Source organism: Mercenaria mercenaria, chromosome 7 (genome assembly GCF_021730395.1).
Source record: "Mercenaria mercenaria strain notata chromosome 7, MADL_Memer_1, whole genome shotgun sequence".
NCBI lineage: Eukaryota > Metazoa > Mollusca > Bivalvia > Venerida > Veneridae > Mercenaria > Mercenaria mercenaria.
In genome coordinates, this window is record NC_069367.1 from 51,820,654 (window position 1) to 51,839,691 (window position 19,038).

Genomic DNA, 19,038 nt, shown 5'->3' on the forward strand with positions numbered 1-19,038 from the left:
GTTAAATAGGCACGTCTTCAGATTAATGTAGAAAAATAAAAAATAAAAATAAGACACTCATCCCTTAGTAATTATAATTACAAAATAAAAAAGAAACAAAGTGATTCAGTGAGATTTGGCAAGAATTTATTTGCAAAATCATTCATGTAGTCTTTAAAACATATAGAAAAGCTATATACTGTGTTACCCACACTGTAAATGTTTGATTTCTGTGTTATTTCTAAAGAAATGTTAACTTCATGTATAATCATAACCGCCTCCTCAAGGGTCCAAGTTGGGAAAAAAAAATAAAAAAAGCCCGCTCGCTCCATGTAAAATCTACCCGCCTCTGAAAAAATGAAAATTGAGAAAAAAAAAATAAAATAAAAATTTCGCTCGCTTGCTCCTATTTTTTTTGAAAATTTTCCGAAGAACTATTAATCAATTTGGTATGGCCTAATAGAAATATTGTCCTACCCATGATTTTCTAAGTCTAAAAAGGGCCATCATTCTTGCAAAAAGCAGGATAGAGTTATGTTTCTTGATGTACAGTGTCCACTTATGATGGTGAAAAACTGTTGCAAGTTTTAAAGCAATAGCTTTGATAGTTTATGAGAAAAGTTGACTTAAACATAATACTCAACCAAGAAAATGATTTTCTAAGTCCAAAAGGGGCAATAATTATTGCAAAAAGCAGGATGGAGTTACGCTGCTTGCTGTACAGGGTCAGCTTATGATGGTGAACAAGTGTTGCAAGTTTCAAAGCAATAGCTTTGATAGTTTAAGAGAAAAAGTTGACCTAAACATAAAACTTAACCAAGAAATCTGATATTTTCTAAGTCCAAAAGGGGCCATAAATCTTGCAAAAAGCAGGATGGAGTTATGTTTCTTGCTGTACAGGGTCAACTTATGATGGTGAACAAGTGTTGCAAGTTTTAAAGCAATAGCTTTGATAGTTTAGGATAAAAGCTGACCTAAACATAAAACTTAACCAAGAAAACTGATTTTCTAAGTCCAAAAGGGGCCATAAATCTTGCAAAAAGCAAGATGGAGTTATGTTTCTTGCTATACAGGGTCAGCTTATGATGGGGAACAAGTATTCCAAGTTTCAAAGCAATAGCTTTGATAGTTTAGGAGAAAAGCTGACCTAAACATAAAACTTAACCAGGCAACGCCGACGCAGACACCGACGCCGACAACCGCTCAAGTGATGACAATAACTCATCATTTTTTTTCAAAAAATCAGATGAGCTAACAATGCATATAATTATAGGACTGTTAGTTTAAACTAATTTTTTTTAGCTCAATTGTGATTGAGTCTGCTTCCTGGAAAAAAATAGTACTGGTGTCATATGAGAAGTCATGGTCGTGACCCCAGTGGGGCTCAAACCCACAACCCCTGGATTGAGCGGCCGACACCATATCCACTACACCACCGCTCCCCTTAAGGACTGTTGCAGATATGATTGTAGATTTGTGTTTTTATGTAGAGTTTCTATGGTGATTTTGAAGACAATAGATATATATATGTTGTTAAAATTCCTAGTTTGTAGCTGGTTACACAGTTCTGCCTAACATTAATGTTTGCTTTAGAGTCACATCAGAACAATTTAGGTTGTATGGCGAAGTCTACAGCTTTTGATGGTGGAGACAGACCCTAGGTGCCCCTCCTGGAATTATTTCAGACCCGAGCAAGAACCTGGCTGGAAACAGACCTGCCATAAGCCTGATGGGCAGCTTCCCCACATGCAGAATTATACATCACATGTTTCGAACCAACATCGATAAGACCTTAATAACCTGACCAATGAGGACTGTCCCTAACATTAATGAGTGTTCTACACTTTAAAATGTACATAAAACATGCTTACAGAAACATCATGCTTTGTATTTAGACACCCCAAACACTATTTCATTATACTTCCATTTTATTATAGTGCACATACAACTTTGCCCAGAAGGTCATTTTGAATTGGACTATACATGCATAACAAGTACATGCAGAAAATAACAAAAATGTAAATTACAGCCAGTATGGTAATGACACTTTCACTTCTACAATATATTTTCTGAAGCAAAATGTCCCTAGATACATGTCAATTATTTTTATATAGAAATGTCTATGATATATCTAATTATAAAAGAAAGTTACTTCATTTTGTTTCATCTGTGTGTTGTGTCATTTGTTAAATATGGTAGTGGCAGTCAGTTATGAAACTGAATTCAGCACTAGTATTGATTTGTTACTGCAAGAAACTAACATCTTTCCTACAAGATTTAAAGATGGAGGATCATGAAACTTTAATACATGGCCTTAATAATTAAGTGGATCAACCATCTTGCCCAAGACCGTGCTGAATCAGAACATCCCATCTTGAGTTTGGAAGTGTTCCATCCCCTTCCTTATGAAGTTAGCCGATGGGCTCAATGTTATTGAGGTTGACACTTTCGGTGTATGTAGTTAAATACAGCTACAGTCCAACTATTCCACATTAAGATTGTGCCCCATAACACGTAGGTAGAGGTTTTTCATACATTTTACATGCAACTTGAGGCTTGGTTTTTCATTTTTTTCAAATAAACACTGAATCACACTACTTTCAAATTTTGAATTACAAATGTACAAAAACATTTTCTTGAACATTTTACATAAACCTGGAGGCATGTCATTTGAATGTACAAAACATGTAAATACTGTGGCACAATGTCAAAATTTAACTGAACACATTTAGTTGTCTTGAGTAGTTCATTTGTTAAACAAATATTGTGAGAAAGAGAAAGTAAATGAATACAGTTAATGCCTTATATAGTATTTAATGAACCCCAGTAATGATATAAATAAGGATAAACATATTAATAATTTATGCCATTAAATTTTGCAAAAATAATGGAATGATAACTAAAATGCCCCTTACACAAGTTTATACTACTACATTTTTTTTTTACTCAAGAACAAAAAAATTTATGGCTTAAACCTCAAACAGGCTTTTTTAATCTATATGAAATTTATGCACCAACAATATTGCCTGAAAAAAGTAAGCATTTAATCCATTAAAACCTGGGATATCTCTTTTTATAAGTTCAATATAAAATATTAGAAACAAAGGTTATAATGGCTTACGTAAGCTTCTCACCAACAAAAAAAAAGAAGACATTTTACAAATATTTACCTACTGGTCCAAGAAATTGATGAAAAAAAAATTAAATTTATCTAGCAAAAGGTTTTCCATATACAGAAATTAAGTAGCGAAAAAAGGAATTAGCTATCACTATCTTAAATTTAGCCTTTGTGATTCTGCCTTTGCGACCAAGATTAGGCTGATCATGGCCTGTACTGTTTGCTATTCAGTTAGTAAATTTTCAGTGAACACCTCTTTGAATAATAAATGGTATTGCCCAAACTGAATGATGGACCAGTTCATTTTAGAAATTTAGCAGGTTAAAAGTTATGGAAACCCTGGAGTTTAAGCAAAGAATATATGAAGTTATTTGTACCAGTAGTACCGGTATATCAGTGAAATATAATATAAATGAATATTTCATGTTGAATACACAATTTGTATGAACATAAATCTCAATAAATATGGAAACATAAAATCTAAATGACTGATAATGGTAATACCTAGTACAATGTTAATGTAAACAATCAACAAATGAAATAATGCAAGCTGGCCTTCAACATAAAAATCTGGCAGTGAAAAACTGAAACAAGTGTACAAGAAAAATAATACATTAATGAGCCACACCACGAGAAAACCAACATAGTGCATTTGCTACCAGCATGGATCAGGACCAGCCTGCGCATCCACACAGTCTGGTCAGGATCCATGCTGTTCACTAACGGTTTCTCTAATTGCAATAGGCTTTGTTAGCGAACAGCATGGATCCTGACCAGACTGCGTGGTGTGCAGGCTGGTCTGGATCCATGCTGGTCGCAAATGCACTATGTTGGTTTTCTAATGGCACTGCTCAAAATTTTATGAATTCAACTGAAAATGTCACTGATACCACAGTCAGCTTGAAATTTTCACTCAATATTAACTTTCTACTAAAGCAATAGTTATCTGCAGCTCAACAAAGGGAACTTTCGTTAATGAGAGGCTTCCAATTACTTTTGTTCAAGCTGTCAAAAACGGTGAAAAAGTAAGAGACAGTAAAGGGAAATTTTTTTAGAGAATCAGGATACTTAAAAGATCACAAGGAAAAAACTTCAGATTTGCATGAAACTCTGTATTCTGTTAACATTTGATTATATGATAAAAAAACAAATTTAACCATATTGACTAACACTTTAACATTTCTGTAATGATAATAAGTCAATCTACTAAATTCCAAACAAGAATTCATCAGTTCTCCCAAAATATCAAAAATTTCAAATCTAAATCAGATATGGTGGACAAATGACTCGAGGAAAACTGTCTCCTGTCAAACTTTCATGAAAAAATTTCTTTGAATGAAGACTGATCTCACAACCTCCCCCCCCTGTACATACTGAGCTAACAGCTGAACTTTCATTTAATGGCCGGAGAGAAAAAAACAACAATTTATAGGATTCTCAAGCACAAAGCATCAACAGCATATTTTACAACATACAATTTAGATAACTCTATAACACGATATTAAATATGTATTATTTCACAACCTGTGCTAAATATACAATAGTTTTGTGAGATATTAACAAATGGTAAAATATGTATCTGTACACAGTCATTATTGACACTATTTTATACACTTAAATTGACAATGTTAACAATTTTTCTCTGTACCAAAAGCTAGAGCTATCACCGAATGTGATAAATACCCCTACAATATTGCTTTGTTAGAGGAGATAAGGGTTGTTACCTCTGCAATGCTTTGATTAACCATGGACAAAAAAGTGCCATCAACATCTAGAATTTTTGAAAATAATGTGTATTAAGTTTCAATGAACCTAATCAAAGTATAGAAGCCCCTGTAATAACTTCTTAGCAATGGACGGACAGATCAATTGTAAGAAGACTCCTACGTACCCATCTGAATTTTATTTACAGTGGTATAATAAAACTTTTATTCCATCCTGTGTGCACAATTGGTAGTTTGAAAAGTAGGCTTGTTTCTTTCTTCAAAATGAAATAAAGTAGTCAAGTATATGTCCCATAGAGCTAAGATGCTATGAAACATTGAATGTTTAATATGAAGATATTCTCAAACCCTGTAACATCTGAACTGAACCTGGCTTTAATAATACTGTAATAACATAAACTATCTTTGAAAATTCAAATTGGGTAATCCAGTCTTGCTTACTAAAACAAAACATTTTGAATGGTTTCCTCAGAAACATTTGTAGAAAAGTTGACTATACAGATACCAATAAAACAAGGAACACATTCAAATACAGTGAATCTTGAAATGTTCACAAGTGTGTAATGAACTACCCATTGTTTGCTGTCGTCGAGTTTCAAGTCAAACACGATTTAGGTCATAGGGCAACTTTCCAGGAAGATGTCAGTTGTCCTGCCATGCACTATTTTATGCAGAGACTGGCACTTGGGTAAAACAAACAACTTTCTGTAGGACATTTGGATAGCTTTGTCACATGAAAGAACACAAAATCTATGACTTGAACAAAACAGAAGTTTCTCTATACAAATAATCTACCCCCACAAATAGTCCTAAAATTGTCATTTTGTGGAACTAACATGATTACAGCCCAGCCCTTAAATCCACTTTAAACACCTCTTTAAATAATTGACATTATTATTAATTAGCTGAAAAGGGTTATATGAATGACAGGGTTTCACTGCTTAACAACGTATAAAGTATTGTTTATTGACACCATGTATATTCACACAACCTTTATATAATGAAAAATAACAAACAAGCCTAGTGTAGAATTTTACAACAAGAAAATGCATTAGTCTCAAAACATAGATAAAAGCTGCAATCAGACACTAACATTAGCTGCTTTTCAACCTGAATTTAGTAAAAAGATATGCCATTTGAAAATTGAGAAATAGTATACCTTAAACAACACAAAATGGTCATGGAAAAATCTTCTGAGCGAATACCTATCAACCATTTGAATAATATTCACAACCAGACTTTTTATTGGGCTCTTAAATAATAAAACTAAATTAAGAGACCAGTCCCAGTATGCTAGCTTGCCATTGGTCAATTTTAAGACTGTGCTCAGAATCAATCAATCAGCTGCCTGAATTACAAGACTGGTCTCCAAACTCAAACTTTTTTATCTGTGACCATAGGCTGCTTAAGACTAAACCTTAGGTCACTATAAAACTTGTAACAGTTTTTCATCAGAGCATAGGAGTGGTTGCTGTATATGAAAACAGAAAATTCGCAACATCATCGCACTAAAAATAATCAAGTCATATCTAGACTTATCATATGCTAATTGGTTACACATTATATGTAAGTGTTTAGTCCAAGAGTTTTAATTGTATGTGAAAAAGTTAAATTTATTTTGTAGTTAAATTAGCTTTTTTCCACAATACATTCTATGATTACATCACCCTGGACTAGATATTGAATCAGTCACATTGTACAGAGAAGATTACATTGTTTTACATCAAATTCCAGCTGTAAAAATTAAACTTAAGTGAAGAATGAATATACACATTTGAAGTTCATAAGAGAAAGGAAGTTTGAATAATAAAATTTCTCTTTATTTCATGTCTTTCCAAAGGTTTTAACCATATTTACCCATTTTGCCTGCACATACCAGTTACCGTATTTTACAGTAATGTGTTTCTCACCGTGAAATTACCAGATATATTTCACCATTACCTTTCAATATTCCACTGGAAAACAAGCAATAAATGGGCCGCGCCATGAGAAAACCAACATAGTGGCTTTGTGACCAGCATGGATCCAGACCAGCCTGCGCATTCGCGCAGTCTGGTCAGGCTCCATGCTGTTCGCTTTCAAAGCCTATTGGAATTAGAGAAACTGTTAGCGAACAGCATGGATCCTGACCAGACTGCGCGGATGCGCAGGCTGGTCTGGATCCATGCTGGTCGCAAAGCCACTATGTTGGTTTTCTCATGGCGCAGCTCAAATGGAAACTATTCTATAAAGCACAATCACTAACATAATGGAAACAGTTCTTTTTTGTTATTCTGATATTTTTGCGTAGTAACAAAAGATTATTCAAGGAAAAAAAAAATTAGCACATTATAGTTCACTGAAGCCTGGAACATTTTCACATCCATTTAATTGAATGAGAGCTTGGACATGTTTTATTACACTCCAAGCTTCATTTCATTTGTTTAAGTAGCAAAATATCACAATTAGCAATGTGTGTCACATTCTCATGTGTATTAATTAATTGAAAATCTAGAACAGATGTACATCACTAAGTACAATTGTGCTTTAATATACCAGTCTTCCATTGCTATTTCATTATGACCTAGAAACAGTTTTACTTGAACTAGTGCATGCATATTTAATGTCTTTACATCAAACCCATTGACTGATTAGCATTTAGCAAATAAAAGACATTGTGTGGGTGGTGCTCTCCATATTGTTTAAAAGTCCTTCTTCTCTGCTGATCAGTTTCCTAGTTAACCCTCTTGTCCTCTTCCAAGCTGACCTACCATCTGCACATCTTACGACCCTAATCTGAAAGCTGTTTGTTCAGCATATCATTTAAACAGGCAAATACTCATATTCAAGCAAACTTGACCACTCCCAAGTTTTAATCAAACCCTGCCTCCATGTTTAAATTTAGCGCCACTTTTTATTACATTCCACCTCATTTTGTGTAAAAACGAACTCACATCACCATCAGTCAACTGCTCCTACCTTCCTTTTAATCCCGCCTCATTCTGTCTCAAGATGCATTTTTTAACTACTCCCACTTCTCATTTCAATCCCGCCTCATTTTGTATAAAGATGCACTTCCTGCCAGCTATTTTTAGCTCTTTGCCAACTCCAAAAGATTAGCTCAGAAGCTGAATATCACAACATTTGGAAAACATGTTTATAAACAACAGATTTAAGCACAACAAAGAGTTGACAATGAGCACTGATGTCATGAAGGTGACTGCCAGTCATGTAAAAATGTGTTCAGAAAATCAAAGGAAGGTCTCGATGGTGGATTTGTGCTCCAGCACGACAGAATCACATCGTATATTTCAGACGGACACGAGTCTGGTTTAGGCATTCTGTAACCCTGTTGAACATTCTCAAACGCTTCTTTACTTCCCATTCCTATACAGATAACAGAAAGTTTTGTTTTTAATAGAAGAACCATTTAAGCATACATCCATTCAGATTTCAAAATAAATGTGTAATATGCAAAACAGCAATGTCCGCTAACTTCAGAAGTACTTAAGTTACACTGCCAGGAAATATTAAAACAATCTTGAGATATAAAAACATGAAATCCAAAATGGGGCTAGTAACTTCCATTTTGGTATAGAATACACTGTAAGATATGCTACATACTTACATACAAATTTAATACAAAATGAAAATTACACTGCTGTGACCATAATTTATTTTCCAGGGGTCTGTCTACATTTTTCTTATGGATTCTTAATCCATCTTTACAACAAGCATATACAAATAATCTGAAAGTCCCAATTCTGTTGATAAATGTCATGTTCCCAGATATCATTGAAACAACAAAATCCTTCCAAGAAATTTTCAAAACATTCATCACTGAAACACACACATTCTACAGTATGTAATCAAGTAAAAAACCCAATCAATCAGTCAGAGGTAAGTGTATAGAGAGGGAAAAAAACAATCTTGATTAAATATGTATGAGAATGCATGGTTTTTGTATGAGATAAGACTTCAGTCCGGCAGATGATTACGTAGATCACAGATACTTGCCAGGGCTATCACAGCAAATCTACCTAAAACTGGTGTCTCTAAAACACTTAAGTATGTCTGGTTTTTAGTTTGATTTACAACTTTACACATTTTCAATCAGTATTTCTATTATGTAAAGCCAGTCATTTGACCTGGACAGTCTTCCTTTCTTCCATAACAGTACAGACCTTCAGTATCAGCAATTTGATTTATTTTTCTCTTCAGGTAGCTGAAATATGACAATATGCAACCTCCTCTAATATCAAACATGTATTCTCTATGATTTCATTTTGGAAACCATGTGCTAGTTTGAGCAATATTAGATGAATGATGATAAAAGTGTTCACTTTCTCTTTACAGACTGCAAGACCCACAGACCAGAAGTGATTACATTTTTTCAAACTAGCATGTTTTTTACCTTCATAAGGTTCCTTCCCATGCATGAACACTTCCATCATTAAAATACCGAATGACCACACATCTGCTTTTGTGCTATATTTGTTATACAATAAAACCTCGGGTGCCATCCATTTGATCGCCATCTTTAATCCTGTTAAACAAATCATTTGTATTTTTCATTTCCATCAAAAAAACTAAATAATCAGCCAGAGTTCTGCTATTCAAATATGTAGAATTTTAAGTCAGTCGGAAAATAAAGCAATTGAAAAATGAATACTATTTATCATCTTTATATACACAAGTTTAAATCAATTATTACCTTGTAAAGTAAAAATTAATTTACAAATTGCTTTTTCAAATCAATAATTTCAACTGTTAAAATAGCTAATGATTCAATGCATATCTGGAAGCAGGTTGTTAGATTGGTTTTGATGTAGGAAGAATTAAATTCTTAAAGGAAAATTTACTTGAGGGAAGATAATCAACTCGTGACACCAGCTTTAAGTATACATACCTCTTCTAAAATTGAAGTCAGGATCATCAGCACACTTGGTCATACCAAACCCTGCAATCTTCACCTTGTTTTGTTCACCAACAATTATATTCCGTGCCCCTAAGTTCCGATGTATAAACTTTTCTTTCTCCATATAGGCAAGGGCATCCGCAAGCTGGAATTTGTGTATATATTATAAATTTAGTTTACAACATTGTCAAGTCTTAGGCATTAAGGTCAAGTCTTGGGCATTAAGGGCAAGTCCTGCATTTGGGTTTAAAGTCACACTTTCAAACTAAGCATATTTAATTTCATGTATGAAATTCAATTATTCTCCTTTGCACAGTTATTTTCTGTGATGTAATTTTTGCTACTCACTTCATTCTGTTCTTGAATTCTCGCTTAACTCCCTTAGGTAAAGACTGAAAGATTCCAATATATCCAAATGGCTGTCATTCACTTCAATTTTTTTTTATCATAATTGTTTTAATCTGGTTCTTTATAAATGTTCTTATCTTCTATGAATAAAACAAGGTTATAGCCCTTTGCATTTGTCTCTGAAATACAGCCTAAGTGTAGAATGAAGTTCCTTCGATATAATACTGTCTGGGAGAAAGTATCTACTGCAGTTCAAATTAAACTGAATGACCCTTCAGTTCGAATTAGGTTGAGTTTTGTTTAATGCTATTGTTACAAACATTTCAAAAACGGTATTTTTTGTGTGTGTATAAAACAGAAGTGCCTGAGAAACGATTACAGACATCTTGTATCTGGTTAAATCACTGAGGAACACATCAGATTTTGAAAGCGATGCGGTTAGTAGTAGAATGGACACAAGAATAGCAGTTAGACTGTCACAGAATCCATGAGTTCTTGAAAGGCACGAAAAGAAAATATGACAATGTATAAAACAAGTACCTGCGCACAGATCCATGTCAATGCTGTCAGCTTGAGTTCACTCCCTTTACCTTCCCTAAGATACAGAGACAACCGTCCGTTTGTCAAATACTCTGTGACTAGATATACAGGTTCCTTTTCATTACACACTGCTAACAATTTTAAAATGTTCGGGTGATCTAATGTTTTTAATATTTGTGCTTCGTCAAGAAAAGCTGCCATTTTTACAGTATCTGGACGCTGAATTTTCACTGCTACATCACGCTGGTGCCATTTACCTGTAAAATTTTAGAATGTACTTTAGTGAGAAATTATTGGGAAGTTAATATTAGTAAAATTTAGTTTGCCCCTGACCTAGCTTTAAAACTGGCCATATCTTCACTAATTATATTGGGCTTTAAGCTACACAGATACAAGTCAAGTAAAATGGCTACTTTCTAAACCCTAAGTGCGCCACCTGGCATAATTTAAGGCTTGGGTACACATCTGGGTAGAACCACAGACCTTTAAAGGCTTCCTCACATAACAATAGAACACTACTTCACTGCAGTTTTCTTCCAGTCATGGAAGACTAACTAATAATCCTTAAAACTGTTCTCTATGACTGCAAATAAATAAACTGGACTTGAAAACTCCATCGAAGTGATATATCTGTAAATATGTCTATTTGTTCTCTACGCTGAAATGTCAGATATAAGGAATGAAATGAAAAGATTTTGTGCAATTTATTTTTGTCTGAGTTATGTATTATTTAATCTTTCAGTCAGACAAATTAATCAAAATATGTCATCCACATTATTGCTGGGGCTTAAATAACAATCTACCAATTTCTAGATTATTTAGTATGGAAGAAAAAATACAATATGGACATGCATTATGTAACATCCTTTTTTTTAACAAAAATACATATAAATTATATTATATATCCCAACAACTCCTGTACTTTACATAAGTCCAAATATTTCTATGTGGTATAATTTCCAGTAATGGAAATAGTTTAAAATCTACTGATTCACTGCTGAAATCATATATATATACACACACAGGGGAAAAAAGATGTGGAGAAAGATGTATATATAAATAAATATTATATACCGTCTTTTCCCGAATAAACGCCCCCGGGGGCGTTACATTGAGGTAAAAAAATAAAAAAATAATTTTTTTACAAAACTTAAAAACATCGTTCAAACCAACTGTAAAGTGTTTCTGTGTTGTTTAATTGCCCCAAAACGTAATTATTTGGCATCCAATTTAATGCAGTGTGTCTTAAAATTATGCATTTAAATACGGTACCTCATGTATTCCGTGACACGCTCGCGACATTACACATTACGTCATCATACCCAAACAGCTGTGTACTCCGATAATATTTTCCTTAGTACATGCGGGTAGCAATACACAATGTCAGTGGTTTGACAAGCTGCTTATGTGCCGGCTTTTAAATTAAAAGTTATTAAAACTGCCGAAGAAAAGGTTAACACTTTGCCGCAAATTTGTTTAAAGTCGACAGGAAGCTTGTGCGCGGGTGGTGCAAAAACAAACCAAAAATGGATTTACCGTTTAATTTTCTATTTGATGATTGGATACGTACCGTATAAATGTTTTGGATTTACAGTACATGTACTGTTTAAAAGTGTTTAATTCTTAATACATTGGATACTTACTGTAAATTACTTATTATGTGGACTTATAAAAATGAGGTAGGTGATTTTTTTTCGTTCTTATTGACTTTTTTCCCCCTCCAAAACGGGTGGGGGGCGTTAATTAGAGGGGGGGCCTTAATTCGGGAAAATACGGTATTACTTATCTTTATAAATAATATTGAAATGTTCATATCTTCTTCATTTTTAGGCCGATTTTAAAAATCCTTTTCACTTTCTTGAATGATTTAAGAAGTTCTAGCACAATTTGACAAAGAATTAACATCAGAACAATATTAGCTTTCCCTTTAACAAAGTACACACACCTTTTTCACTATTATTATCTATTTGTAAAAATTTAATAGAGATATTTCAGACATGGCTTCATTCATTACCTAACCAAACATCAGCAAACTGTCCGCTGCCTATTCGTTTTGTTAGTTGAACAGTTTCCTTCAAGGATGTGTAGTCATCATCCTTGCCCCGTTCTGATGCCCACGACAATGACCGAGGCTTACCACACACCTGTGTAAGTTTACAACACAAACCATCTGCCGCTTCTGAAATAAGAAAACAATTTGTTTGTTATGTCTGCTTGTTTCATATGTCACGGCACTTTTTAAAAAAGAAATGCTGCTTTTTTTGTGTCACTGCAGTCAGTTAAAATAGCCAATATATCTTCACTCCATCAGGGGTTTCATTAAGGGCCAGAGATGGGGAGAGGGGAATTTCCCTTGCTATAGTGGTCTGAAGCCTTGGCTACTATTCCTGCAACAAGTCAAGTTAGAAATGGGAGGGCTCCAAGACCCGCTTCTGCTTTGCAATCTCCACTGTCTACTTCAATAATTAATGAAACCCCTTCTCCATACCAGTTCCTACTCATTCTTTTCAAGAAAATGACAACTTCCCCACTTGATCTAGTGATCATGGCCATGAGAATCAAATGACTTCAGTCTTCTGTCACTCAGGATGATTCCAAGTCTTAAGAACGTCAAGCTAAGTTCTTGCCATTGGTCACATTTAAAACTGCTCACAGAAACAATCAGTCAGGTCAGGAGATGATATGCAAAACCATAGCGGACAAAATACACATGAACTAGTGTTGGATGATAAATGTTACAGATATGCATAATTCTTACTTAGTCCAGGAAATAACTCTAGTCTTGTGCTCTACTTACTGGCACACGTAAAGGCAGACTTACCAGTAAAAGCTTAGCAACATCGAAGCTTTGATATTACTTAATATTCAAGACTTAGTCATGACAGTAAAAACTCAGGGATGAATATATCATGTTTCCTAGCGCACAAGCTCTTAATCTACAGGATTATTAATACTTTCTGCTAGCAGAAACATCAAAGAGCTTGGATTATCTCTTTCTGTGTTTTAGATATTTAGAATCCTGGTGATAAAACAAAAAAATTCACTTATAGAACTTGTCTTATTCTCTTGGAGGGGAATTATAATAGGTTAACATGAAGTCATAGAAAATATCTGACAGACAGACTGGTGATAATATAAGAAAATCAGGACAGGTTCACAGGAAATAAAACCCGAGTTTTGAGACCATCCCGAGACTGAAACCTTGCCATTTTTTAATATTAAGATTGAGCTTGGAAACAACCTATCATATGCTTCAGTTTCAAGACTGCAAACTCAATTTCATAATCTTACATCCTATTCTAGTATGCTGATAATCAAAGTTGTAAGGCAATTTTTTTTGCAATAGGTAAGATTTCTGAAAATAATTGGCAGTCAATAACCCTTATAATGCTGGACATGACTGATTCTGCCTTTGCGACCGCTGTAGATCATGACCAGCCTGCACATTTGTGCAGTCTGATCATGATCTGCACTGTTCGCCATTCAGTCAGTATCTTTTGGTAAACACCCCTTTTAACAGCTAATGGTATTGTCCAAATTGAAAGATGGACAAGTTCATTATAGAAATTTAGCAGGGTAAGGGTTAATACCTTTTTCTATCCCTCTTTCAGTATGTCATCAAAATACTTTTCATAAAAAAACCACCAACATTTTATAACTTTATTTTCTCCTTTCCACTCCTAATTATATGATGGTACAACTCAGTTTCAAACAATCTGAAGGTCAGTGTTGAATGTCAGGGACCAATATCCTTAAAAAGTCAAGTTAAAACTCTCCCAAATGACAGGAAGTGAGAAAAAATATTGAGTACAAGTGCTCTAATCTTGAGATAATCATACGGCAATTTTCCTACAAAAGAGAGAAGATAATTACGTACAATTTACACATGAATACAGGAAACTACCGACTGTGGGACAAATACCTTTGCCGAGTTTTGTAAAATTTTATATCTGGCCTGTTTTCCAATTTTGACATTTCAAATCTAAATTTACATATTAAGCATAATTTACATATAAAATCTTTACGATATCGCCCACTACAAAATGAATAGGAAATGAATTAAACATAAGAAAAAACTACATTACTGTATTCAGGTAAATCAAAAGAATCCACACTCAATTCAAAGATTTTATAAAATCTTTTATGATGCAGTTTTAAACATTTTTTTCTATTTGTTGAGTTTCAATTCAACAAGAGTGAAGAATGATATGGCGACTTTCCAGTTTTAATCAGAGAGGAAGAACCATGGTGCATCTTGTGTCAGACACAGGCAAGAACCTGGATAGAACCCATGCCAGCTGCATGTCTTCTTATATGAAAATATTTTATCTGTAATGAAACTTGAACCCTTAGCCTGCTAAATTTCTAAAATGGACTGGTCCATCATTCAATATGGGCAATACCATTTATTATTCGAAGGGATTTTCACTGAAAATTTACTGACTGAATAGCGAACAGTGCAGACCATGATCAGACTGCACGGATGTGCAGGCTGATCTTGGTCTGCACTGGTCGCAAAGGCAGAAACACTTGCCGCCAGCAGGCTAAGGGTTAAGTTTAACATAACAGCCATAAAAGGCCACTTATCTCTTCTGCCAAGGAGCGTCTTGTAAAGATTTCAGGCTAATCTTAATATTATCCTTATATCCATTTCTTAATCCTTCTCATAAATATATATAGTTCTTATAGTACTATACTAATTGCTGATTCCATAATTATGTATATCATTTATACTCAACCCAACTCACTCTCCAAAAAGAAATATGCTGGTAGCCTTCTGGAGAAGCTCATATTAGGTCTAAGGTGATAATAAGACTTATCAATGAAAATTTGTGCTTGCAAGCAACCAACTAGATGATCAAGTCTTACGACAGGCCTCCATTCTCGTTTTTGTGTTGTATAAAATTAGGAGTCGGTAGATCGAGTTGGTAAATTCAAAAAGATTCCTTATTATACATCCATACAAGCATTCCAAAGGAAAGAAGTTTCAAAACAAGGGCTAAAAATTTGCTTGGATAATGAAGAACAATCTTCTTTTCAATATCTTGACCAGACTACAAACAGAACAAGAGATATGCAATTTTTGCAGTCAGTGAACTAAACATTTTCACTGCCTGAGGAAGTCTTAAAAAAAAGTTGAGGATAATGAATCATTATGTAGAAAAGAAAGAGTTTATCAAATTATCAAAAGGCCTGGAAGTAAAACCAGACCCATTTAAATTTGTACAAGGAAATACTGAAGGTTTGAGGTAGATCTGTTTTCTATCATTATCCAATACTCCAGAGAGCAGAACATTCTGTCTAAAAATAGCAACACTTTAAGGTCATACAGTACAAAAAATAACTTCTTTTTTTTCAGTATAACTTAAGCTTGTATTAAAGAAGTTTGAACCAATTTTTCAATTATCCTAAATGTTTGTTCATTATTTTTTATACCTCTGAATTTACACAGTACCAACCTTCTTTTCTTAAAAAATAAAATTGCCTAGCCATAAATTCAATACATATTCAATAAAAACTCTCTTTATAGAAATTTTTTAACAATTCTGATCCGTAACAATTTCCCTGTCAATCCTAAAAAAAAAACCCCTGAAAAAGTAGTTAATTTTTCTTCTTGTAAAAGAAATCAAAAATAATTGCATCAATTTTCTTAAGAGCTGTAAAATATCTAAAGAGGGGACAAGACAGAAACTGAATTTAGAAACTGAATGTTGTATTCATGTTAATTGGTAAGTGAAGGCAGTTTTGTGAATACAAAAAAATCTCTCAGCTTTAATTGCCATGTACTTCAAATTTAAACTTTTTTATTCAACTGAGATTGTGTGGACATGTTTCTGTAATTGCTAATACAGAATCTGCTGTATTCAAAATAACATAACATTTTCCAAAACTGCTCTGATCAGTCAACACTATGCTAAAGAGAAATGCTTTCCAAGAACAAAATACAACCAGAGAACAGTGATCACCTGACAAAAGTGGCCAACTGAGAACAGTGACCACCTAAGAAAAGCGACCAAATGGGAACAGTGACAACCTGAAAATAGTGACCAACTGAGAACAGTGAACACCTGAGAACAATGACCAACTGAAAACAGTGACCATCTGAGAACAAGGTCTAACTGAGAACAGTGACCATTTGAGAACAGTGACTATCTGAGAGCAGTGACATCCTGAGAAAAGTGACCACCAAAGAACAGTGACCAACTGAGAACAGTGATGACCAAAGAACAGTGTCAAACTGAGAACAGTTACTAACTGGAAACAGTGAATACCTGAGAACACTGACCATTTGAGAACAGTGACAACCTGAGAAAAGTGACCACCAAAGAACAATGTCAAACTGTGAACAGTAAAACAGTGACTACCTGAGAACATTGACCACCAAAGAACAGTGTCAAACTAAGAACAGTGACTCCCCCAAAACAGTGATTACCTGAGAACAGTGACCAAATAAGAACACTGACCACAGTGGCTACCTGAGAACATTGACCTCCAGAGAACAGTAACCACAAACATTTAAAGGACACTTATTCCATTTCTGATTTAAACTTTTGCAACTTGTATCTGAACCTGTATATAAAGACCTGTAAATGTTTGTTTTTTTCATTTTGTAACATGCTTGACTGTTTATAATTTCAGAAATCATTTGACCGAAGATGGACAGTGGCTCTTTTATTTTAAAAATATGTCACATTTTTTCTTGACAAAAACCAGCTTAAAGTAACAGTAAAACCAGTTTTGTCATATATTATACCAATTTACTTAAGTTATTGGCCAGAGAATTTTTTAAAAATTTTACTTCCAGTGAGAATGATCCTTACCTTGCAGTCCAAACTGCAATACCAATCTTTTCCTACTAAACTTCATACATACCAAGTTTCATAGCAGTTCATCATTCCTTAATCCAGTTACTGAACAGGAATTTTTTTTCTTTCTATTTTTAGTAACACTGACCTAGATGACATATCCAAATGTTTACCTGAATAATGTTTTACAAGCTCGTTCAAACATCTGAATTTCCGCTTTGGTGTAATGAAATAATACTCTGTAAGGGGGCTTCCCATCCTCTGTGTATATATTTTGTAATGTTTCACGATGTACCCCTGAAGTTCATCTAGGTCGCGTACCGACAGTGTAAGGGTATCTGAAATGTACAACAGAATGAAGATGTTTGTGTGTACTAAACATTACTAAGGTTCATAATATGCGTATTAAAATTTTCAAACATTGCAAACATTTGCTTTGCTTTGCTTTGGGTTAAGTGACATTTTTCAACAGTATTTCAGTTATGTGATGGCTGGCAGTTAACCTCACCAGTTTTCCTGGATTCTGTACCTGTACTAACCTGTTTTCTGCAAGTAACTGCCAACTTCCCCACATGAATCAGAAGTGGAGGAAAAATGATTTCAGCCACAATGTCTTATCAATCGTTAACAGAGAACATACCACTCGCCCAGGGTACGCACACTATATGAATTCAATTGGGTTTTCTGCAATTTTAACTGCATAAATACGCAAATACGCAGCTTATCTGGAGCTCTGATGGAAGACATAAGTATCGTTTCAAACCAATCTCATTAGAAGCTGCTAAGGTGTATTCATTCAGATAAAAAATAAAGGGAGGTACTTTGTCATAAATTCAGTCAATATGTATCTTCACTGATTGTCCAAGTCCATCTGTTGACATAAATGAAATTTCAGATCAGTATCTTCATTAGTTACGGAGCTATACCCATTTTAATTTGAAATAAAGGGAGGTAATCTGACATAAAATCAGTCCATAGTTATCTACCCTGATTGTCTCAGTCCAACTTACAACAATAATGAAATTTCAAATAAGTCCTGTAAGTACTTACTGATATAAATCCATTTTGATTACAATCAGGGGAGGTAATCAGATATATAAAATAACTCTGGAACCTATGACTGGATCTGACAGATTCGTCATGGAATCCAAGATTTATTGTTGTTGAAGATATTTTGGAAGTTTGTATCAAATCAAACCATAAATGAAGTCTCTACATGGCTGCAAAAGCCAAAATAGCATATTTTGGACATTTAAGGGGCCGTAACTCTAGAACCCATGATGGAATCTGGCCAGTTCAAGATCTTGTGGTGATACAAGTTGTGTGCAAGTTTGGTTAAAATCAAATCATAAATGAAGCTGCTATTGTGCAGACAAGGTGAAAATAGCTAATTCTGGCCCTTTTAGGGGCCATAACTCTTGAACCCATAAAGGAATCTGGCCAATTCAAGAAAGGAACCGAGAACTTATGGTGATACAAGTTGTGTGCAAGTTTGGTTAAAATAAAATCATAAATGAAACCTCTATTGTGCAGACAAGAAATTGTTGACGGACGCACTGACGATGGGTGATCACTAAAAATGAACAAGTGATACATGTAAATTATTTTATGGTTTATATAAAATTC

General features: G+C 34.2%; 1 protein-coding gene across 4 annotated transcripts in view; it reads right to left on the reverse strand.

The window, feature by feature from the left end:
- Window positions 1-436: 436 nt before the first annotated feature.
- LOC123554163 (tyrosine-protein kinase SRK3-like) overlaps window positions 437-19,038 on the reverse strand; it is a 114,602-nt gene continuing 96,000 nt past the window's right edge. For all 4 annotated transcript variants that reach the window (XM_045344104.2, XM_045344106.2, XM_045344107.2 and 1 more), the window contains 6 exons: window positions 17,586-17,750; window positions 12,621-12,785; window positions 10,607-10,863; window positions 9,710-9,863; window positions 9,215-9,346; window positions 437-8,187 (listed from right to left, as the gene is read on the reverse strand). In XM_045344104.2, coding sequence (XP_045200039.2) covers window positions 8,009-8,187; window positions 9,215-9,346; window positions 9,710-9,863; window positions 10,607-10,863; window positions 12,621-12,785; window positions 17,586-17,750 — 1,052 coding nt within the window. In that variant the 3' untranslated portion in view covers window positions 437-8,008. The remainder of the gene's footprint in view (window positions 8,188-9,214; window positions 9,347-9,709; window positions 9,864-10,606; window positions 10,864-12,620; window positions 12,786-17,585; window positions 17,751-19,038) is intronic.